Raw genomic sequence first — 24,493 nt, 5'->3', positions numbered from 1 at the left:
GCGCTATCCGACGCTAGCCGCCGACCGCATCGATGATCGGGTGAAGTCCTTCGTCACGCCGTCGATCGCTGGAACGCAGGTGAGCACGGGTGTTGATGAGCAGATGAGGGCTGGCGTAGGTGGAGCGCTAATATTGTTATCATAGCTCTGACGAGGTCCCGTAGCTAAGTTAGCTTCAATGGCGTCGTTAGCAACAGCATTGCTATGCTTCGACGGGCGGCACAGCATTAACCGTGTATTTACAGGTCCAGTGTTTGGTTCGGTGTCTCCTGATAGTAGTATTGTTGATTTTCTGTCTATCCTTCCAGTCAGGGGCTTATTTCTTTTGTTTCTATCTGCATTTAAGCACGATGCTATCACGTTAGCTCCGTAGCTAAAGTGCTTCACCGATGTATTGTCGTGGAGATAAAAGTCACTGTGAATGTCCATTTCGCGTTCTCGACTCTCATTTTCAAGAGGATATAGTATCCGAGGTGGTTTAAAATACAAATCCGTGATCCACAATAGAAAAAGGAGAAAGTGTGGAATCCAATGAGCCCTTGTACCTAAGTTACGGTCAGAGCGAAAAAAGATACGTCCTGCACTGCACTCTAGTCCTTCACTCTTACGTTCCTCATCCCCAAATCTTTCATCCTCGCTCAAATTAATGGGGTAATCGTCGCTTTCTCGTCCGAATCGCTCTCGCTGCTGGTGTAAACAATGGGGAAATGTGAGGAGCCTTTCAACCTGCGACGTCACGCTACTTCCGCTACAGGCAAGGCTTTTTTTATCAGCGACCAAAAGTTGCGAACTTTATCGTCGATGTTCTCTACTAAATCCTTTCAGCAAAAATATGGCAATATCGCAAAATGATCAAGTATGACACATAGAATGGATCTGCTATCCCCGTTTAAATAAAAAAAAATTCATTTCAGTAGGCCTTTAAATAACTGTCATATTGAGTGTGGCAGTTATACTGTCATTATGTGTATAACCTAATTTTTGTATTTGTAAACCTCACTAAAACGCCTGATTCTAGTAAAACTCACATATATACAATATTACAGGCATTTTTTAGTCATAATGCATGTTTGGTTTTCGAGTTATGTTTTGATAACTTTCCTATTTAGTATGACAGTTATACTGCCATATTGAGTAAAAAAACAAACTTATGTCTTGGCACACCTTACAACATATTTTTTTTCCCCCTGTAAAACTCACAAAGATACATTTTTCCAGGCATTATTAGGACCTCCCTGATTTTGAGACTTCCTTATTTCCTCCAGTTTTCCATATTTTTGGAGGTCACTGCATCTCATAAGAGCATGTTGCATGTTACAACAACAAGTCTTTACAACGAAGCCTGGTTGAAAGTGTGCTGCTTTTGTGCCATGTACCGGACAGGTCGATTGTCCTTGGAGGAGTTCATTAAAGGTGCCAAGAGCGACCCGTCCATTGTCAGACTGCTACAGTCCGATCAGGGAACGTCTCGCCAGTTCTGAGGCCGCACGCTCGTTGACCTAATAGAAAGGCAAAAAAACACGGTCAGGACATGTACAGTATAGCACTCCACATCTTATGTTTACATTATCGTGGCTTCTTTTCTGTGGATATGCTTTTCTCCTGCCTCGTAACGGTTTTTGCCCTCCAAAGTGCCATACCACGTATTTATAGTGACTGGACTGCTTACCTACCAAGTGTTATGACTCCAGCAATTCCAAATTTGACTTAAAAACTGTTGAAAAGTGACTTCAATGTTGCTCAGGAATGCTTTATACATAACGTGTATATGCCTATAGTATTGCATGCACTCTGTGGAATGCAACCTTTTGATATAGTGACTTTAAATACGGAGACGGTGGTTGTTTATTGTTTTATTATTGTAACAAACATGTTTTCACACAATTGAAATAAAGTTTGTGTAAGAAATCTACACACATCCCCAACTGCTTTATCCTGAACCCACAAAAAAAAAAAATAGATGGCTTGACATTGACAAGTTTGAGTCCACATTTTAAAATAGACACGGATGAACAATTAAAAAAAAAAAATCACAATCGGAGCTTAAATATGCTCAATTGTTTCAGCAGTTAACTGAGGGATCAGACACTCTGTGTGTGACTTTGAGGCATCTTCTCTGGAGTATTTCAGTAACTGCGACCGACCGGGCCTTCCTTTCATCCACGGGAGAAGGAAGGTGAAGGTCGCCTAGGACCCGAACCAGATCCAGGCTTAACAGTCCGGGTCGGATTCTTGCCCCGTTTTTTTATTGAAGGACTCATAACTCTATTTTCTCAGAGATGTCATCCAGTTCAACGTCACTAAGGTCGTAGTCCTCCTCCTCGGGAAGCTGGGGGATAGAAAATAACACAATGAGCATGTTAGTGATGTCCCGCGTCCCTGACACATTCAAAATCAGAAAGGATGCAGTCTAGAGATGTCCGATAAATGCTATAAAATGTGATATCGGAAATTAAATAAAATGTATGACTTTTTAAAACGCCGCTGTACGGAGTTGTACACGGACGTAGGGAGAAGTAGCGCCAATAAACCTTAAAAGGCACTGCCTTTGCGTGCCGGCCCAGTCACATAATATCTACAGCTTTTCACACACACAAGTGAATGCAAGGCATACTTGGTCAACAGCCATACAGGTCACACTGAGGGTGGCCGTATAAACAACTTTAACACGGTTACAAATATGCGCCACACTGTGAATCCAGAACCCCTTGCAGCACTAACTCTTCCGGGACGCTACAATATACACCCCCCGCTACCACCAAGCCCCCCCCCCAACCCCGCCCACCTCAACCTCCTCATACTCTCTCAGGGAGAGCATGTCCCAAATTCCAAGCTGCTGTTTTGAGGCATGTTAAAAAAAATAATGCACTTTGTGACTTCAATAATAAATATGGCAGTGCCATGTTGGCATTTTTTCCCATAACTTGAGTTGATTTATTTTGGAAAACCTTGTTACATTGTTTAATGCATCCAGCGGGGCATCGCAACAAAATTAGGCAGAATAATGTGTTAATTCCACGACTGTATATATCGGTTGATATCGGTATCAGTAATTAAGAGTTGGACAATATCGAAATATCGGATATCGGCAAAAAAGCCATTATCTGACATCTCTACTCACAAGTATTGCTACCTTTTTATTACTTTGTTTTAGCTAGAAACCATAACTGGCATTTTTAGAATTGTTTTTTTTTACATATTTAAAGTGAAGTATTTTTTTAGCTGAGATAGGCTCCAGCGCCCCCGCGACCCCGAATGGAATAAGCGGTAGAAAATGGATGGATGGAATAAGCGGAGAGAAAAAGTAAGTCATGTGACATATTTTCCTACCATCCTTCGTTTTAAATGCAAAACTTATTAAAATGCTGCACTCCATCCATTTAGCATTACACTAGAAATAACGATCTTTACATTCTTATAGAGATGTCCGATAATGGCTTTTTTGCTGATATCCGATATTGTCCAACTCTTAATTACCGATTCCGATATCAACCGATACCGATATACAGTATACAGTCGTGGAATTAACACATTATGATGCCTAATTTTGTTGTGATGCCCCGCTGGATGCATTAAACAATATAACAAGGTTTTCCAAAATAAATCAACTCAAGTTATGGAAAAAAATGCCAACATGGCACTGCCATATTTATTATTGAAGTCACAAAGTGCATTATTTTTTTTAACATGCCTCAATACAGCAGCTTGGAATTTGGGACATGCTCTCCCTGAGAGAGCATGAGGAGGTTGAGGTGGGCGGGGTTGAGGTGGGGGGTGGCGGGGGGTGTATATTGTAGCGTCCCGGAAAAGTTAGTGCTGCAAGGGATCTGGGTATTTGTTCTGTTGTGTTTATGTTGTGTTACGGTGCGGATGTTCTCACGAAATGTGTTTGTCATTCTTGTTTAGTGTGGGTTCACAGTGTGGCGCATATTTGTAACAGTGTTAAAATTGTTCATACGACCACCAGTGTGACCTGTATGGCTGTTGACCAAGTATGCTTGGCATTCACTAGTGAGTGTGAAAAGCCGTAGATATTATGTGATCGGGCCGGCACGCAAAGGCAATGCCTTTAAGGTTTATTGGGTACTTCTTCCTACGTCCGTGTACCACTCCGTACAGCGGCCTTTTAAAAAGTCATAAATTTTACTTTTTGAAATAGATACCGATAATTTCCGATATTACATTTTAAAGCATTTATCGGCCGATAATATCGGCAGTCCAATTAACGGACATCTCTACATTCTTATCATTCGACATCACATTCTTGTCATTCAATATTATTTATAAAAAACCCATAACAAGTCTACCCTTACCTGTCCATCTTTGCCATCCCAGGCTTCAACGGTGTGAACTTTAGGCATGACTCCGCCTCCCAACGTGGCGGTGGAGCCTCGGCCGACAGAAAGCTCTCTGCAAAATAGTTTGTTTCTTGCCGCTTTGAACGTTCTTTTGATGCTTTGCCAAAAAAAAAAAAAAAAGTTTACAGGCCTCACCTAAGGAACTCGTGAATACCGGTGTCGCTAAAAGAGCCTCTAAGGAGAGCGAATTTCATCTTGCGTGTGTTGATGGCGGCCATTGCGGGGTAGCCGAAGCCACCAATACCCAGAGCGGCCTCCAGCTCCATCTGAGCGCCAGCCTCGGTCCACAGCCAGCTGATACAAAACAGGAAGTAGATTGTTACAAGTCACTCTGCTTTAATGAGATTCTGAAGATTCCATACTACATGAGGCAGTGTGCTTTAGTTCTTACCCCCACATCTTCTTCTTGTACTTGTCGGCCATCTTCATCATCACGTCCAAGTAGCCGTTTCTACCAGCAGCACCTGTTGACAAAAAGTGAGCTCACTTTAGATCAGACCTGGGCAAAATACGGCCCGCGGGCCACATGCAGCTCATTAAGATTTTCAAACCGGCCCGCCGGACGTTCTACATCATTTTGTTTAGACCTTTAACATCAAAACTGTCGCCGCTATTATGATTTGCAGTGCTGTTTTTAAATGACCGTAAGTCTTGAACTATAAAAAGTATTTCAAATGGTTGAAATCTGCACTTTTGGGTGTTATTGGAGTTATTACGGTAATCTACGTCACGGCAGCTCGGACCAGGAACAAGACAGAATGGGCGGGGTTAGTTTTCAGAGCGGCCAGCCCAAAACGCATGTGTCAGAAACAGATGCGGAAGCAAATTTGTACAACAAATTTATGCATAAAAGTGATAATATATCATATTGTTGGGGTTTATTACACTTTGCATTCATATTTTGCTGTTTGTTACGTTTTGCTTGATTGTAAAAGATACAGAACTATGGAGGAGCAGGTTAGAGAAGTAAAAGAAGAGCGACGTTCATATATTGTTAATATTCAGTGTTTTATTGTTCATAGTTAATATTGTAAATCCCCCTTTCTTTATTTTAATGTACATTTTGGGTGTCCCTTTGAGTGAAAAAACGTAAAATTCCATTCCGTTTTTTTGAGGTGGTCTGTCATAACTTTAGAATTCTATCGGACATTGTGACTTTTGGTATTGGTGTTCCTGAAAAAAAAAATGTGTACACGTACACATTTGCCCCCCAAGACACATTTTTCTCTCAATGTGGCCCTCGAGTCAAACTATTTGCCCAGCTCTGCTTTAGATGCACTAAAAAGATTTGTGTACAGCGTCATTTCTAAATGGTGAAAACTAGAGATGTCCGATAATATCGGACTGCCGATGTTATCGGCCGATAAATGCTTTAAAATGTAATATCGGAAATTATCGGTATCGGTTTCAAAAAGTAAAATGTATGACATTTTAAAACGCCGCTGTATGGAGTGGTACACGGACGTAGGGAGAAGTACAGTGCAGTTGCGTCTCCCAGTCATACTTGCCAACCCTCCCGATTTTCCCAGGAGACTCCCGAATTTCAGTGCCCCTCCCGAAAATCTCCCGGGGCAACCATTCTCCCGATTTCCACCTAGACAACAATATTGGGGGCGTGCCTCAAAGGCACTGCCTTTTCGTGCCGGCCCAATCACATAATATCTACGGCTTTTCACACACACAAGTGAATGCAAAGCATACTTGGTCAACAGCCATACAGGTCACACTGAGGGTAGAGGTATAAACAACTTTAACACTGTTACAAATATGCGCCACACTGTGAACCCACACCAAACAAGAATGACAAACACATTTCGGGAGAACATCCGCACCGTAACACAACATAAACACAACAGAACAAATACCCAGAAGCCCTTGCAGCACTAACTCTTCCGGGACGCTACAATATACACCCCCACTACCCCCGCCCCCAACCCCGCCCACCTCAACGTCCTCATGCTCTCTCAGGGAGAGCATGTCCCAAATTCCAAGCTGCAGTTTTGAGGCATGTTAAAAAAAATAATGCACTTTGTGACTTCAATAATAAATATGGCAGTGCCATGTTGGCATTTTTTTCTCCATAACTTGAATTTATTTATTTTGGAAAACCTTGTTACATTGTTTAATGCATCCAGCGGGGCATCACAACAAAATTAGGCATAATAATGTGTTAATTCCACGACTGTATTAATCGGAATCGGTAATCAAGAGTTGGACAATATCGGAATATCGGATATCGGCAAAAAAGCCATTATCGGACATCTCTAGTGAAAACTACCTGTAACGGCCGCACACACCATTTTTATTTTTATCTTTACACTAAAACACCTATTTCTGGTACTCTAAACCATATGGAACACATTTCTAATTCTGTTGTACACATTAATAAACAATTATGATACAGACATACAGTATTGTACTTTTAAAATGTGAAGTTACACAACATCACGTCCAAACATCTTCTGCAGGAAAATATTGAGTGCATTGACTCGGGAGACAGCACTTTACGCCATTAAAACCACCTTAATTAACCCCTGTGCAAGGTTAAGATTGACTTAGGATCCAAGAGGGACCAGCTCATGAAAGTGTCATAAGTCAGCAATAAATAATACAATTGTTTTTACTTTCAACTTCAGTTCTTCACCTTCTCATTCAATGCGTTATTCTTTATTTTCATGGCTATTTACATTGTAGATTGTCACTGAAGGCATAAAACTATGACACCTATGGAGTGAAAACCATTACCTCTTGAAGCCCATTGAGAGAATCCTAAGAGAGTGCAAAGCAGTAATCAGATGTTTTCAGTTTTTCACCTTTTTTTGTTAAGTACATAACTCCACATGTGTTCATTCATAGTTTCGATGCCTTCAGTGACAATCTACAATGTAAATAGTCATGAAAAAAAAAGAAAACACATTGAAATGAGAAGGTGTGTTCAAACTTTTGGCCTGTACTGTATATTCATCTTAAGTTTTTATTATGTTGAGTCTTTTTGTTTCATGGCTTTTGTCAAATAACTTTTTTTAAATCATAAAATAAAAAACCAAAATATGCATTATTTACAGAAATTAAGTTGCATGGTGCAATATTTGAGGTTGGGTAATACCAGCCTTGAAGAGCTCAATAATTCATGAAAACATTGATTTTGACACAGTGCCTATTTATGCTAGAATGTGAAAGCAGGCAGGACTTGGTTGAGTTTGATTACGAACAGTGTTTTATATATATATCTGGCATCTTACATATAAAAATGCTCAATATCATTTATTGCATTTCAGTGGTTTAATGGCAGTTTAACTCATCAAGCTTTGAGACCTATGGTCAGGGCGCCATCTAGTGAGTAAGGGGCGCAATTACATCAAAACAATATTTTCTTGTTTTTCAACAGGCAATAATTAGATTCATTTGTTTTTCATGGCAAGAGCATCGTTATATACCAGGATTACAGTCTGTTAAAAAATTAAATTATAATTGAAGTTAACTGGCCTGAAAGATGTCTTAGGAGAAAGTGTGTAGACATTATTTGAGATCCCGCTCTAAAACCAATCAAAAACACAATGTTTTTTTTTTTCTTAACTTAAAAAAAAAAAAGCTGCGTGGTGACATTTCAAACTGCTAACATTCAAGCTCAGGGTTTCCCCTTAAAAAGGTGCTGTTTGCAACTTCCTCTCAGTAGTGAAGTGAATTATATTTATATAGCGCTTTTCTCTAGTGACTCAAAGCACTTTTACATAGTGAAACCCAATATCTAAGTTACATTTAAACCAGTGTGGGTGGCACTGGGAACAGGTGGGTAAAGTGTCTTGCCCAAGGACACAACGGCAGTGACTAGGATGGCAGAAGCGGGGATCGAACCTGGAACCCTCAAGTTGCTGGCACAGAGCTATACCGCCCCCAGTAACATTTTTCAAAGCAAAAAATACAACAAGAACACCACCGGCCATCTTATGTTACCATCAGTGGTTTAACAGAACACTTTTGTTTGACAATTGTCTACATTTTTCACAATTCCAAAGTGTATGTAATAAAAAAATGTTACCGGCCCGAATAAAATAATTGGTGTTTACGGCGCTGTATGCTAGCGTCATTTATTGAACCTGCAGTCCACACTATCTTTTGTGTGACTGCCATCTACTGGTCAAACTTATCGTTACACTATGTACCAAATAAAATTGCTTCGAGGATGGTAAGCACAACCAGAATTAACACACATTACGCGCACCGGGCTATAGGTGCACTGTCGAATTTTGAGAAAATGAAATACCGTATTTTTTGGACTATAAGTTGCAGTTTTTTTCATAGTTTGGTGCGGGGGTGCGACTTATACTCAGGAGCGACTTATGTGTGAAATTATTAACACATTACCGTAAAATATAAAATAATATTATTTAGCTCATTCACGTAAGAGACTAGATGTATAAGATTTCATGGGATTTAGCGATTAGGAGTGACAAATTGTTTGGTAAACGTATAGCATGTTATAAATGATAAATGGGTTATATTTGTACAGCGCTTTTCTACCTTCAAGGTACTCAAAGCACTTTGACAGTATTTCCACATTCATCTATTCACACACACATTCACACACTGATGGCGGGAGCTGCCATGCAAGGCACTAACCAGCAGCCATCAGGAGCAAGGGTGAAGTGTCTTGCCCAAGGACACAACGGGCATGACTAGGATGGTAGAAGGTGGGGATTGAACCCCAGTAACCAGCAACACTCCGATTGCTGGCACGGCCACTCTACCAACTTCGCCACGCCGTTCTATATGTTTTAGTTATTTGAATGACTCTTACCATAATATGTTACGTTAATATACCAGGCACGTTCTCAGTTGGTTATTTATGCCTCATATAACGTACACTTATTCAGCCTGTTGTTCACTATTCTTTATTTATTTTAAATTGCCTTTCAAATGTCTATTCTTGTGTTGGGTTTTATCAAATAAATTTCCCCAAAAAATGCGACTTATATGTTCTTTTTTTCCTTCTTTATTATGCATTTTCGGCTGGTGCGACTTATAGTCCGAAAAATACGGTAATTATAAGTGTGCGCCTAATAGTCCGAAAAAAACAGTAAAGTATTTTTCAGACTATAAGGCGCACTTATAGTCACTGGGGCGGTATAGCTCGGTTGGTAGAGTGGCCGTGCCAGCAACTTGAGGGTTGCAGGTTCAATCCCCGCTTCCGCCATCCTAGTCACTGCCGTTGTGTCCTTGGGCAAGACACTTTACCCACCTGCTCCCAGTGCCACCCACACTGGTTTAAATGTAACTTAGATATTGGGTGTCACGATGTAAAGCGCTTTGAGTCACTAGAGAAAAGCGCTATATAAATATAATTCACTTCACTTAAAATATTTTCATTTTCTCAAAACTCGACAGTGTGCCTTACAATAATATATTATAATGTACGGGATAATTCTGGTTGTGCTTACTGAGCTCGAAGCTATTTTATTTGGTACATGGTGAAATGATAAGTCACACTTAAGAGATACGCGTAGACAGCAATGTGATGGCAATATGACTCAAGTAAACAACACTAACATTTTATATGTTTCATTGAAAATATAAAACATTACACACGGCGCTCAAAAATCTATCAAAATGTTTTAGTACGACTTTGGTAAGCCATGAAACCGCACCGCTTGATGGATTGTACTGTGCTTCAACATACGAGTATTATTATGGTGTGTGTATAAGGTAAGACATTATCTGGCGTTTTGTTTCGCAATATTATGCAAAAGCAACTTTTCTTACCTTCTGGTACCTGCTGGTCTGTGTTTAGGATCTGCATAAGTCCTGAAATTTTGTGCGCATACGCCACTGTAGTCAATAAGCTTCTTCTTTTTCTCTATCTTCCTATTTCGGGACATTCATCCTCCGCTGTTGCCATTTCTAATGTAAAGTAGTGTCAAGTTCTTACTTATATGTGTCAGTTAACTCGCCATGAAAGCGCTAAAACATACCGGTGTAGTGAGTTTACATAATTCACCCAAGGAACTTTGGTTATTAGAGAGTTCCGGTCGAACGGTTTTTCACGGGACACATTTCCGGCCTGGTTGTTGCACTAGTGAGCCACGGGTGAGGAGATGCTGCTCCGTTATTGATTGAAGTAAAGCCTGAATGTCATTAAAACAGTTAGCTCTATCTTTTGACACTTCTTCCACCCCCGTCCTTGCACGCTACACCGCTACAACAAAGATGACGGGGAGAAGACGCTGTGGAATGTGAGCCACGTAAATAAGACCGCCCACAAAACGGCGCATCCTGAAGCGACTGTCAGAAAGCGACTTGAAGATGATCTATAAAACATCATCTATGCAACATTTTGACCACAGAACCACCATTACATGTTATGTAGACCACAAGGAAGTCTTACATTTAGAAAAAAATTATAATAAATGACTCCTTTAATGCGCCTTTTAATCCGGTGCGTCCTGTGGTCCAGAAAATACGGTATGCATTTGTGTGAGTGTGTATGCGCATGACTCTCACCTGTGTCCAGAATATGCGGCAGGACGGCGATGATGCACAGCTGACTGTCCTCACACGTCTTCTTTACTGCGTCTTCGTTGATTATCTGCACGACCAACACGTTCACAGCATTATTGTCCCACTTCCTGTTTAATACTTTTGTCTTGGCGCTAACCGACCTCTACTAGTTCAGGAGCTGGGGCATTATCAGAGAACAGGTCCATGGCCCTTTCGATGATGTCGCCACGGGTGCGTCCTCCCTGGTAATCCTCGGGCTCCTCGCCTTTTCGGAATACCTTAATGGTGGGGAAACCTTTGATCTGCACACACGGAGAGCAGGTATTCCAAATTAAGAAAGGACTGTCTGGCTGAACTTATTGTTGGCAACCAACAATAAATGGTCACTGTTTAGTTGATTACTTCACCAAGGTATACTCACACCATAGCGACCGGCCACCTCCTGATGGACAGTTGCATCCACAGCTCCGAGGCGAACCTTTCCCTTGGTCTGCTCCTTGACAGATGAAGCAGCAGCGGCCCACTCGGGCTCCAGGCTGGTGATTGAACAAAGTCAGCCACTTTCCACAAAGCAAAGAGACTTCTACGGTCCATTTCCCCATAGGAGTTATAAATACTCTGTTCCAGTGTCACCACCATAAAATATATTACCGGTAAGTGTACATTGTTTAAGTGACATTCTTATCTGAAAGACTAGTGTGAAAAGAAGATAGCCATTGTTATTATACCCACAGACTAGAAGGGCGGACACGTGTACATTTTCAGGACTTATGCAGATCCCAAACACAGACCAGCAGGTACCAGAAAGTAAGAAAAGTTGCTTTTGCATAATATTGTGAAACAAAATGCCAGATAATGTCTTACCTTATACACACACCATAATAATGGTATAATAATAATAATAGTCCTATGTTGAAGCACAGTACAATCCATTAAGCGGTGCAGCTTCATAGCTTACCAAAGTCATACTAAAACATTTTGATAGATTTTTGAGCGCCGTGTGTAATGTTCTATATTTTCCAATGGAACATATAACATTTTGGTGTCGTTAACTTGAGCCATATTGCAGTCTACACATATCTCTTATGTGTGACTGCCATCTACTGGTCACACTTATTACACCATGTACCGAATAAAACAGCTTTGAAGTCGGTAAGCACAACCAAAATGATTCCGTACATTAGGCGCGCCGGGTTATAAGGCGCAATGTCGAGTTTTGTGAAAATTAAAGGATTTTGAGTGCGCCTTATAGTCCGAAAAATACGGTAAATGACAAGAAGGTTTTATTTTCCCCCGACCAAATTGTAGTCCAACTCATTCTTTCTTTACAATCTGCATGACGGAAATTCCAATTTGAAAAATGTGTGTGTAACCAAAATTTGAGTCCAACTTTCATTTTTATGAGACTTAAGCTGTAAAAAAAAAAAAAAAAAAAAAAAAAAAGTTTTACTTGGATCTTTTGACTTCAGGTTATTTTCTTAAAAAATGTGTACATTTAAAAAGGTGTATTTTTCACCAAAAATCTTAACACAATTCAAAAACATGTAATGCGACTTTGGGTACTTAGAAAAGCGCTATATAAATCCCAGGTATTATTATTATTATTATTATTATTAAAAAAGTCTGTGTAAATTCAGAGTCTATTTTTTCCTTAAATGTTTTGGTCTAATTCGGTACTGCATGACTTTGGGTCCAAATCAACATTTGTGTACATACACATGGGGGTGCACTATTCACTTTAGCCGCCACTGTTTTGTGGCAATTCCAACTTTGACCACAGCGTCAGTTGTTAGAGAGTCGCTTTCCATCGTTTTCAGCAGACTGCAGCGCAAAATGATTAACCCCCCTATAAAGGTTGTACGGTATACCGGTTCTAGTATAATACCGTGATACTAATGAATCATATCCGGTACAATACCGCCTCTAAAAAGTACCGGCATCAAAAAATCTTTTTTCATTTAAAAAAAAATGTATACCGTATTTTTCGGACTATAAATCGCAGTTTTTTTCATAGTTTGGCCGGGGGTGTGACTTATACTCAGGAGCGACTTGTGTGTGAAATTATTAAAATTAATTAAAATATCAAATAATATTATTTAGCTTATTCACGTAAGAGACTAGACGTATAAGATTTCATGGGATTTAGCAATTAGGAGTGACAGATTGTTTGGTAAACGTATAGCATGTTCTATATGTTATAGTTATTTGAATGACTCTTACCATAATATGTTACGTTAACATACCAGGAATGTTCTCAGTTGGTTATTTATGCCTCATATAACGTTGTTCACTATTCTTTATTTATTTTAAATTGCCTTTCAAATGTCTATTCTTGGTGTTGGCTTTTATCAAATAAATTTCCCCCAAAAATGCGACTTATACTCCAGTGCGACTTATATATGTTTTTTTCCTTCTTTATTATGCATTTTCGGCCGGTGCGACTTATACTCCGAAAAATACGGTATTATGTTTATAAACTCAGGAAATATGTCCCTGGACACATGAGGACTTAAATGATGACCAATTGTATGATCCTGTAACTTTTGTATCGAATTGATACCCAAATGAGTGGTATCATCCAAAACTAATTTAAAGTATCAAACAACAGAAGAATAAGTGATTATTACATTTTAACAGAAGTGTAGATAGAACATGTTGAAATGAAAAATAAGCAGATATTAACAGTAAATGAACAAGTCGATTAATAATTCATTTTCTACCACTTGTCCTTAATAATTTTGACAAAGTAATAGAATGATAAATGACACAACATGTTACTGCATATGTCAGCAGCTAAATTAGGAGCATTTGTTTGGTTACTTACTACTAAAAGAAAGGTTGTCTTGCATGTTCACTAGGGTTGGGTATCGATTGGAACCGGGACTAACTTTCCGATTCTCCCGGAATCGTTCAAAAGTTTAAATTTCGATTCCTATTTTCGATACCAGTCCGCCGACCGGAAAAAAACATGTCCGCCGAACCGGAAGAAGAAGCCGCTGAACACCAACGAAGAAGCGCCCACCGCCGGAAATGTTAGCATAGCCGAGCGAGTTAGTCAAGCTCAAGCATGGATAGCGGGCGTCGGCGGTCGAAAGTGTGGCTTTACTTTATAAAAAAAAAATGAAATAACCGCGAAATAACAGAGCTCCATGTCCATCAAGAAACGAGTGGAGAGAGAGCTGCATATGTACCAGGACGTTCCACCGATACTTATGTCTGACGACCCTGCTGCATGGTGGTGGTCCGGTGGAACCAACAAAAGACTTATCCTTTGCTGTCATATCTCGCTTTGTCATATTTATGCGTTCAAGCTTCTTCCACACCCAGCGAACGTGTATTTTCCACAGCAGGAGACACTATCTGTCCAGAACGCTCACGCATCCTGCCTGAGAAGGCGGATATGGTCATTTTCCTAAACAAAAACTGTCTTTGATTTTATACTGTACCTGCTGCTAATCTGGACTGGGTTTTGCAAGTTGTTTCTTATTGTTTATTTGCTTTTCTGCACCAGGTTAGCCCATCAGTGGGAGCACGGTAACATTTTTAAGTACCTCCAGCATCATACACTTGTGTGTGTAAATGTGTTTTCATGAGGTTTCCTGCAGCATCATACACTTATGTGTAAATGTGTTTTCATGAGGTTTCCTGCAGCATCATACACTTATGTGTAAATGTGTTTTCATGAGGTTTCCTGCAGCATCATACACTTATGTGTAAATGTGTTTTCATGAGGTTTCCTGCAGCATCATACACTTATGTGTAAATGTGTTTTCATGAGGTTTTCAAAAATAAAGCTCTCTTGAGGAAAGTGTACCCCTGGGAAAATGTATTCATAATTTATAATATTTATATTCAAGTTCATAGATTTGATATTTATATTCTAGTTGAAAACAGCCCTGTGAGGAATTTATAGTAAAGTTCATAAAAAGTTAATAGAATTAAAATTGATGGAGAATGTCAGACTATTTCATTCAGAAAGACTGTAGGTTAGCTAGCTCATTTAAAATATCCAAAACTTTTTTTTGACCCCTGCCTCTTAAAAGAATCGGAACCGAGAATCGCCAGGAATCGGAATCGAAACAAAGAATCGTAATCGTTCGAATTCAAACGATACCCAACCCTAATGTTCACTATTTTATTTAAGGACAAAATTGTAATAATAAACATATGTTTAATGTACCCTAAGATTTTTTGTTAAAATAAAGCCAATAATGCCATTTTTTGTTGTCCCCTTTATTTAGAAAGTATCGAATTACATTTTGGTACCGGTACCAAAATATTGGTATCGGGACAACCCTACCCCCCTACCTTCCTCTCACGCTAGCTCCACCCAGGAACAGGGTCATATGAATCCCTTCCCTACTGTATAATACATTTTTTTGGAAGAAGATAAATACGTTTCCATGAGTCGGACTCACTTTTTGCAGTGTCCACACCAGGGGGCGAAGAACTCAACCAGCCACACGTCGTCGCTCTCCAGGACCATCGTCTTAAAGTTGCCGTCTGTGAGCTCCACCACGTCATTTTTGCTGCCGCCCCCATCGCTCTACGGAGGATATTTATGTCTCGTTTTTACTTCGCTTTTATAAAACAGCGTCGAGTCATCTCATACCTGTCTGCTGTACCCAGAGCCGCCAGACTTGCCGCTGAGTCGCTCTTTGACCAGAGCCCGGAGAGCATTCATGGCTCCGTCCACAATGGCCTGGCTACTGCGTCCCCCTGAGGGATGAACAGGAACTCTCAATGAGTTCCCGTGGTTTCAGATGGACCTTAAAGACGGGTACCTTGATAATCCTCTGGCTTGTTCTTGTTGGCACCAAAGACCTTGATGGTGGGGAAGCCTCTGACGCCATACTGGCCTCCCAGAGACTTGTGCTGGTCTGCGTCCACTGCGCCAACCTTGACAATACCCTGTGAGGCGAGACCACTTCACATTCAAGCATTTTATGACGATATATTGACATATTATAGGAATATTGCATATGACGTCACATCTGTTTTTCTTCTTCGCGGCTTAATTCACACGATGGTCAAGCAGCTTGAGCGTAGCATTAAATAAAACAAGTTAGAGTGAGTGTGGAGTTTGAGCAGAAAATGCCGTATTGCTGTTCTGTTCTTGGGCGCTCCAGTCGTTCAAATAGAGAGGTAGAAAAGAGCTTTCATAGAAGTGGTTAATAAAAGGTTATAAAGTCAGGAAAACGAAATTGTGTCGAAGGAAATGGCTCCTAAAAAATATCACTTTCATCAACTTGTGGAATACAAATCGGACCACTTGTGTCTGCAGCGATCACTTTGGAAAAAGCTTGTTTGAAAAACTTTCTTTGATGCAATAGAGTTTATTCTCTACTAGAGATGTCCGATAATGTTTTTTTTTGCCGATTTCCGATGTTGTCCAACTCTTAATTACCGATTCCGATATCAACCGATACCGATATATACAATCGAGGAATTAACACATTATTATGCCTAATTTTGTTGTGATGCCGCGCTGGATGCATGAAACAATGTAACTTTACCATGAATTGATTAACGTGAAACCCGACTTAAACAAGTTGAAAAACGTATTCGGGTGTTACCATTTAGTGGTCAATTGTACGGAATATATTGAGGTGGGCGGGGTCGGGGTCGGGGGGTGTATATTGTAGCGTCCCGGAAGAGTCAGTGCTGCAAAAGGGGTTCTGGGTATTTGTTCTGTTGTGTTTATGTTGTGTTACGGTGCGGATGTTCTCCCGAAATGTGTTTGTCATTCTTGTTTGGTGTGGGTTCACAGTGTGGCGCATATTTGTAACAGTGTTAAAGGCCTACTGAAATGAATTTTTTTTATTTAAACGGGGATAGCAGATCTATTCTATGTGTCATACTTGATCATTTCGCGATATTGCCATATTTTTGCTGAAAGGATTTAGTATAGAACAACGACGATAAAGATTGCAACTTTTGGTATCTGATAAAAAAAAGGCTTGCACCTACCGGAAGTAGCGTGACGTAGTCAGTTGAACATATACGCAAAGTTCCCTATTGTTTACAATGATGGCCGCATGAAGTGAGAGAGATTCGGACCGAGAAAGCGACAATTTCCCCATTAATTTGAGCGAGGATGAAAGATTTGTGGATGAGTAAAGTGCAAGTGAAGGACTAGTGGGGAGTTGAAGCTATTCAGATAGGGAAGATGCTGTGAGAGCCGGGGGTGACCTGATATTCAGCTGGGAATGACTACAACAGTAAATAAACACAAGACGTATATATACTCTATTAGCCACAACACAACCAGGCTTATATTTAATATGCCACAAATTAATCCTGCATAAAAACACCTGCGTGTTTGTTATGCTAGCTCCTAGCTCCTCTGCTAGCTCCTAGCTCCATAGAACACGCCAATACAATTCAAACACCTGATCAACACACACAATCACTCAGCCCAAAAGACCGTTTACCTAACCCAAGGTTCATAAAGCTTATATATTTTTAAAAAGTTACGTACGTGACGCGCACATACGGTCAAGTTATCGAATGTTTAGCAGCCAAGGCTGCATACTCACGGTACCTGATATTCAGCTGGGAATGACTACAACAGTAAATAAACACAAGACATATATATACTCTATTAGCCACAACACAACCAGGCTTATATTTAATATGCCACAAATTAATCCTGCATAATAACACCTGCGTGTTTGTTATGCTAGCTCCTAGCTCCTCTGCTAGCTCCTAGCTCCATAGAACACGCCAATACAATTCAAACACCCGATCAACACACACAATCACTCAGCCCAAAAGACCGTTCACCTAACCCAAGGTTCATAAAGCTTATATATTTTTAAAAAGTTACATACGTGACGCGCACGTACGGTACGGTACGTGTTATGCTAGCTCCTAGCTCCTCTGCTAGCTCCTAGCTCCATAGAACACGCCAATACAATTCAAACACATGATCAACACACACAATCACTCAGCCCAAAAGACCGTTCACCTAACCCAAGGTTCATAAAGCTTATATATTTTAAAAAAAGTTACGTACATACGCAAAAAAAAGCCAAAGCTGCATACTCACAGTAGCACGTCTGCGTCTTTGTCATCCAAATCAAAGTAATCCTGGTAAGAGTCTGTGTTGTCCCAGTTCTCTACAGGCGTCTGTGTATCCAAATCAAAAGTCCTCCTGGTTAGAGTCTCTGTTATCCGAGTTCTTCCATCTTGACTGCATCTTTCGGGAATGTAAACAAAGAAGCGCCGGCTGTGTACTGTTGTGGCTGACTACGTTCGAAAAATACGTCCATTTCGCACCGACAACTTTCTTCTTTGCTTGCTCGGATTCCTTCTCCATAATGCAATGAACATGATTGAAACAGATTCACGAACACAGATGTCCAGAATACTGTGGAATTATGAAATGAAAACAGAGCTTTTTCGTATTGACTTCAATGTGGAAGGCATACCCGTGTTCGCCGGGCTACGTCACACGCATACGTCACACGCAGAGGCGTTTCGAACCGGAAGTTTAGCGGCAAATTTAAAATGTCACTTTATAAGTTAACCCGGCCGTATTGGCATGTGTTATAATGTTAAGATTTCATCATTGATATATAAACTATCAGACTGCGTGGTCGGTAGTAGTGGGTTTCAGTAGGCCTTTAAAGTTGTTTATACGATACCCTCAGTGTGACCTGTATGGCTGTTGACCAAGTATGCTTTGCATTCACTTGTGTGTGTGTGAAAGCCGCATATATTATGTGACTGGGCCGGCACGCTGTTTGTATGGAGGAAAAGCGGACGTTACGACAGGTTGAGAGGACGCTAAAGGCAGTGCCTTTAAGGCACGCCCCCGATAATGTTGTCCGGGGGAAATAGGGAGAAATTCGGGAGAATGGTTGCCCTATGAGATTTTCGGGAGGGGCACTGAAATTCGGGAGTCTCCCGGGAAAATCGGGAGGTTGAAACCGATACCGATACTAATAATTTCCGGTATTACATTTTAAAGCATTTATCGGCCGATAATATCGGACATCTCTATTCTCTACTATATTAGTAGTGTTAGAGAGCAGAACTAAACATAAAAAAGGGCAAGAAATCAGATTATTTTGTGGTTGCTATGTTTAAATATAACTACAAAGACCTGGTAGTACAAATAAACTAACGTCATGTTAAGACCTAGAAATAAATATTGTGATTGTTGGTCCAATTCACCATATTTTCATTGTCTATTTTCATAACAGAAATTAAAAGCTTAGTTGTTGTCATGCAGTAAAGCCAAGAGCCTTCTTCGACACAGATAATAACCACATTATAGCCTCTTTGGTGATAGTTGTTCACATCAAGAAAATATCCTTAATAGTGTTAATAAAGTAGATGCATAAATCTCTCAGACTCAACATCATAAACTGAATCTTGATATGGCTGGCAAACATTTATTATTTGTAGCAAAAAAGAGGCCTCAAGGTCACGCGATTGCAACCCACCTGTTGTCAACATTATTCTGACGCCAAATTAACCACTGATGTCATGATAATACGTAATAATAATAATGAGAGTGTTTAACTTTTCAATTGCAATTAACTTGTGTTTTTCGTATATTTTAATTGGAATCTATCTTTAAATATCACGTTAAATAAAACAAATAATAAAAACTTTTTTGCAATTGAACAAAAAGCACAACCAAAAGCAATACAATAGGTTTTGTCTCTGTTAAGGAGGGGGTGGGAGACCCTAAAATATACACAACCAAAACAATAAATAAAATGGCCGAATAAAGTTGTGACCAAAATGATCGCGTTACTGTTATCGCTGTGTTGTGGATTGTGCTCAAAGAGTACTAAAATTCTTTAACCAAGTTTAAAATGTTTATAACTAAGATAAATAGCCACACAATATACTAAACATCAAATATTGTTCTGGCTACATAAGAGCCATATTATTTTAATTTGTGTTTAAATATGTATAAATAAATAAAATAAATAATAAATTAAATAAAATTTTATAATTATTATAAATAATAATTTATAAACATTTTAGAACGTTTTTGCTTTTTACTTATGTGGGCTCTGTACCGAGGATGTCGTTGTGGCTTGTACAGCCCTTTGAGACACTTGTGATTTAGGGCTATATAAATAAACATTGATTGATTGATACTTCTGGTTTATGTGACGCGGCGCAAGTTCACTTCTTGTTAAACGGACGTCCGTCTGTTTCAACTTGACGTCATGGAGTTTATATCAATACGTTTGTGCAAAGTCAGCACAGCTTTTTTTATGTTTAATGTGAACACTGTAGCTTAGTTGTTTAGACAACAGTGTGTTTATACGAGTTTTGATTGGGGTACGACGTTTCGGAACGGGAAAGACTTTAATGTCTCTTGTTTTCATGTTAGCAAACTAATACTAGTCCTTCCATAAGTTTATAAAGGTGGAATTATTAATCGCGGTTTTGCGATCATTTTAATACGGCAAGACTAACCGTCGAGAGTTTTACAGCAGCTATTATAGTTTAAGTGCATGTAGTACAAACTCCCGTAGCTGCGTGGCTTTGTTCACTTCCCGCTGTCAAATTGGCGGGTCACAACTCGAATGTGTCATTAACATGCAATATCACGATATAACAATTGTACTGAAAGCTCTGTCGTCGCACACATTTATATCATAAGTTGTTTATATCGCGCAACCCTAGGAGACGGTACTGGAAATACCGTATTTTTCGGATTACAAGGCGCACTTAAAATCTTTTAATTTTCTCAAAAATCGACAGTTTTTAATTTGGTACATGGTGGTATGGCAGTCACACATAAGGGATACGTGTAGACTGCAATATGACTCAAGTTAACAATACCAACACTTTATATGTTCCATTGAAAATACAGAACATCACACACGGCACTCAAAAATCCATCAAAATGTTTTAGTACGACTTTGGTAAGCTATGAAGCCGCACCGCTTGATGGATTGTACTTTGCTTCAACATACAAGTATTATTATGGAGTGTGTATAAGGTAAGACATTATCTGGCGTTTTGTTTCGCAATATTATGCTACCTTCTGGTACCTGCTGATCTGTTTTTGGGATCTGCATATGTCCTGAAAATAAGCTCGATAAGCTTCTTCTTTTTCCTCCATCTTCTTGTTATGGGACATTCATCATCCGCTGTTGCCATTTCTAATATAAAAGTAATGTAAATGGGCACACACGGGCACACACACACACACACGCACACACACACGCACACACGCACACACACACACAACACACCCCACGCCTTCACCACCGCTTGTTTCCCCTCGGGGTGATGGACGGCTGGCAGCACTTCATAACAGCAGTTGACCTCCAGGGCCCCAACTCTCACACCCTCTGTTGTGAGTTGTTGTGATTAAATGCAACGTGTTTATGTGTGCATTGCATGGAGGTTTTTTCCCACTCCAGACTAGGCCCCCTTAGGAGCCCAGTCTAGATTGTATTTTTTTTACTCATCTTCTTCCCCAGCGTTTTACCTTTTTCTTATCTTTTACGGGGCGCCTTTGGCGACCCATCAGCGTTCCTGTTCTGTAACCCTGTACACTGCTTGTTTGTCTAATCTTGAACAGGTTTGTGCTGAAAACATAGTTTTGTTGTACTTGTGCAATGACAATAAAGTCCTATCCTATCCTAAATTTCTTAGTTATATCTGTCAGTAAACTCGCCATGAAAGCGCTAAAACATACCGGTGTAGTGAGTTTACATTATTCACCCAAGGAACTTTAGTTATTAGAGCGTTCCGGTCGGACGGTTTTTCACGGGACACATTTCCGGCCTTGTTGTTGTTTCCGGATGAGGAGATGCTGTTCCGTTATTAGATTGAAGTAAAGTCTGAATGTCATTAAAAAAAGTTAGCTCCATCTTTTGACACTTCTTCCACCCCCGTCCTTGCACGCTACACCGCTACAACAAAGATGACGGGGAAGAAGACTCTGTCAAAGGTGAGCCACGTAAATAAGACCGCCCACAAAACAGCGCATCCGGAAGCGGCTTGAAGATGATCTGTAAAACATCATCTATGCAACATTTTGACCAAAGAACCACCATTACATGTTATGTAGACCACAAGGAAGTCTTTTACATTTAGAAAAAAAATCATAATATGAGCCCTTTAATGCGCCTTTTGTATGAAAAAAGATCTGATTAGACCCGCTAGTCGGCAGTGCGCCCTATGGTCCGGAAAATACGGTAATAGCGAGTACAAATGCCAAGTCGCTGCAACAGATAGGGGGCAGTAGTGCGTAACTATAAAGCAGGGGTGTCCAAACTTTTTCCACTGAGGGCCGTACACGGAAAAATTTAAGCATGCGGGAGCCATTTTGATATTTTTCATTTTCAAACCTTAACAAAATATATGGATTTATTTTTTTTTTTTTTAAACATTTAGGGCTCCCGGGCACCATAAAGGGTCTCAGTCATTAAAATGTAAAAAATAAGTCAAATTATTATTATTTTTTGTTTAACGCTTACAGTAAATCTCTATATCAACTTCAGGTTGATATAAAGTAAAAAAAAAAAAAAAAAAAGGTTTTATGCCTTTTCTGTCAAAGACAACTTTGTTTTTTTATAGTAAAACTGAAATATGCAGTATTTAGTATTAGAGCCCTAAAAGATCAATAATGCAGGACACCATTGATTTTAATTCTTTAATATTTTTGAGTAATCACAGTGAAATGTTAAATAAAATCCTACTAAATATATTTGGGATCCAAAAGGTCCCCCACTCAAAGTGATACATTTCTATTACCGGTAGTTTTTTTTACTTGTAACACTTAAATTACGAGATCAACTTCAGATATATCGGTCGATTTTACGTTTGAACTATTATTTTGTTTGTATTATGCTCTTTTGTCAAATAAAACTTTGATGTTTTTTTATGGCAACCACACAATATATGCAATATTTTTTCCACATAAAACATTTTAAAGTGATATTTTTTAAGTAATAATTCATTATAACATAGATTTCAAGTCTTTTTTTTTTTTTTTTTACCAATGGCAAAAAAAAGAAAAATAAACAAAGACAAATGAAAAAAAACAGCCTGCATGGCAGCTTTGTGTCAACATTGCAACTTTTTCTTGTTAGATTTCACCTCATTCCACTTTTTTTAAATTTTTTGCAATATTATCAATTTTGCAGTTTTTGCAGAATGTGTGGCGGGCCGGTAAACAATTAGCTGATGGCCGCAAATGGCCCCTGGGCCGCACTTTGGACACCCCTGCTATAAATCGAAACATAGCTTATGTCAACTCAAAATGTTTCTGGAGTATTCCCTTGACACTAAACGCATCCTAACAAAACTAAAATGTTTACCTTGAGGGCCGTGGCTGCCTTCTTCCAGTCCTGCGTCAAACTTTGACAGTGCCCACACCTGTAAAGATGCAAGGTAAAGTGAATTGTGGTGAGGCACCCCCTGGCGCAGGTTTAGGCCCACCCTAGATGTGCACTCACCAGGGAGCGTAGAACTCCACCAGCCACAAACTGTCACTCTGGATCACCTCTCTGTTGAAGTTGGACGGGTTGAGTTCGATGACGTCATCGCTGGAGGAATAAAAGGCGCTGATGGACACAAGCAAGGAGCAGCCAAACAACGGTCCTGCAAAACGAGCAGTGTTTGGTCATTGTTCCGCGGCATCTACATTAACAAGATAAATAAAAGATGCCTACAACATTTTACAACACGATTAATGTAACATTACCACGCTACCGGTTATGAAATGCAGGTTTATATTGAATTAGAGAGGCCTGGCAACATTTGGTGCTGCGTTCAATGCCAGCTAGCTAAACAAGCAACGCTTTCTAAACACCTTATTCCAAACACAAAAACTCCACACGGTGACGTTTCGAAGTAAAAGAAATCTATCGCTCAAGCCTGAACTCACCAAAAAGTTGTAGTTTCATGGTTTAAGGCGCCCCCCACGACTTATCTCGCTAGCAAACAAGCGTTCACACAAACCCGGTGCTGCGGATCCCCAAGTAAAAAAAGTGGCTGAGGCTCACCGTGGCCCGCGCTGATTGGCTGAGACGGACGGCACCGAGCGGTCGACCAATCAGAAGGCGCCGTGTATGCGTCCACAGACTAAATGATGAGAAATACGAGTTTCGAAAAATAAAATAAAGTACTAAAATGAAGGAAAACATTATTAAAAATTAGAGGTGGCGAAATGAAAGTTCACGTTGTGCTTCTTTGAAATGGGGACCTAAATGAACGTAACACAACTTTCCGAATCCCAACACCGCGACTGTAGTTTCTTTTTAACAAGCACACATTTAAATAATTGACCTTTCGTCATCCTGGATGCAATTACAATATATCAAATAAGTGGCTCATGTGTAGGTTTATATTTTAAGTGTCGTCAACGTGTCACTAATGAATAAGAATAGGAATTAGATACATAAAGTGTCATTAACTTATCTAATATGTTTATAAAGTACAAAGAAGAACCTTGATGAATGTATTGAACCTTGTTGTTGAAAAATGTAACCATTATTCATCTCATTATGTGAATTACAACGTACTTAACTATTTATTGACACCTTTATTATTTGTCATTTATGGGTTTACATTGTGTACAAATTGAGAACAGGAAGTGAATAAAAACGTAATACAAAGTATTTAGCTTTTTTTTTTTTTTTTTTAGAAAA

At 39.7% G+C, this 24,493-nt stretch overlaps 2 protein-coding genes across 2 annotated transcripts in view; one reads left to right on the top strand and one right to left on the bottom strand.

Moving 5' to 3' along the window:
- hpcal1 (hippocalcin-like 1) overlaps positions 1–1,969 on the top strand; it is a 53,750-nt gene extending 51,781 nt beyond the window's left edge. Inside the window, exon 5 of the mRNA XM_062034682.1 lies at positions 1,384–1,969. Within this exon, the coding sequence (XP_061890666.1) occupies positions 1,384–1,481 (98 nt within the window). The 3' untranslated portion in view covers positions 1,482–1,969. The remainder of the gene's footprint in view (positions 1–1,383) is intronic.
- pdia6 (protein disulfide isomerase family A, member 6) lies at positions 1,839–23,854 on the bottom strand. Its single transcript, XM_062034681.1, has 13 exons — positions 23,731–23,854; positions 23,300–23,444; positions 23,162–23,219; positions 15,638–15,764; positions 15,466–15,572; positions 15,272–15,399; positions 11,275–11,389; positions 11,015–11,155; positions 10,857–10,941; positions 4,750–4,822; positions 4,494–4,652; positions 4,314–4,410; positions 1,839–2,329 (listed from the first exon to the last, which is right to left on the bottom strand). The coding sequence occupies exons 1-13, from the start codon at positions 23,747–23,749 to the stop codon at positions 2,258–2,260; spliced, it is 1,326 nt and encodes a 441-aa protein (XP_061890665.1). The 5' UTR covers positions 23,750–23,854; the 3' UTR covers positions 1,839–2,257.
- Positions 23,855–24,493: the final 639 nt, after the last annotated feature.

This window comes from Entelurus aequoreus, linkage group LG23 (assembly GCF_033978785.1).
Source record: "Entelurus aequoreus isolate RoL-2023_Sb linkage group LG23, RoL_Eaeq_v1.1, whole genome shotgun sequence".
Lineage (NCBI taxonomy): Eukaryota > Metazoa > Chordata > Actinopteri > Syngnathiformes > Syngnathidae > Entelurus > Entelurus aequoreus.
The sequence above is the reverse complement of the archived record's forward strand: the minus strand, read 5'-3'. Positions and strand labels throughout refer to the sequence as shown.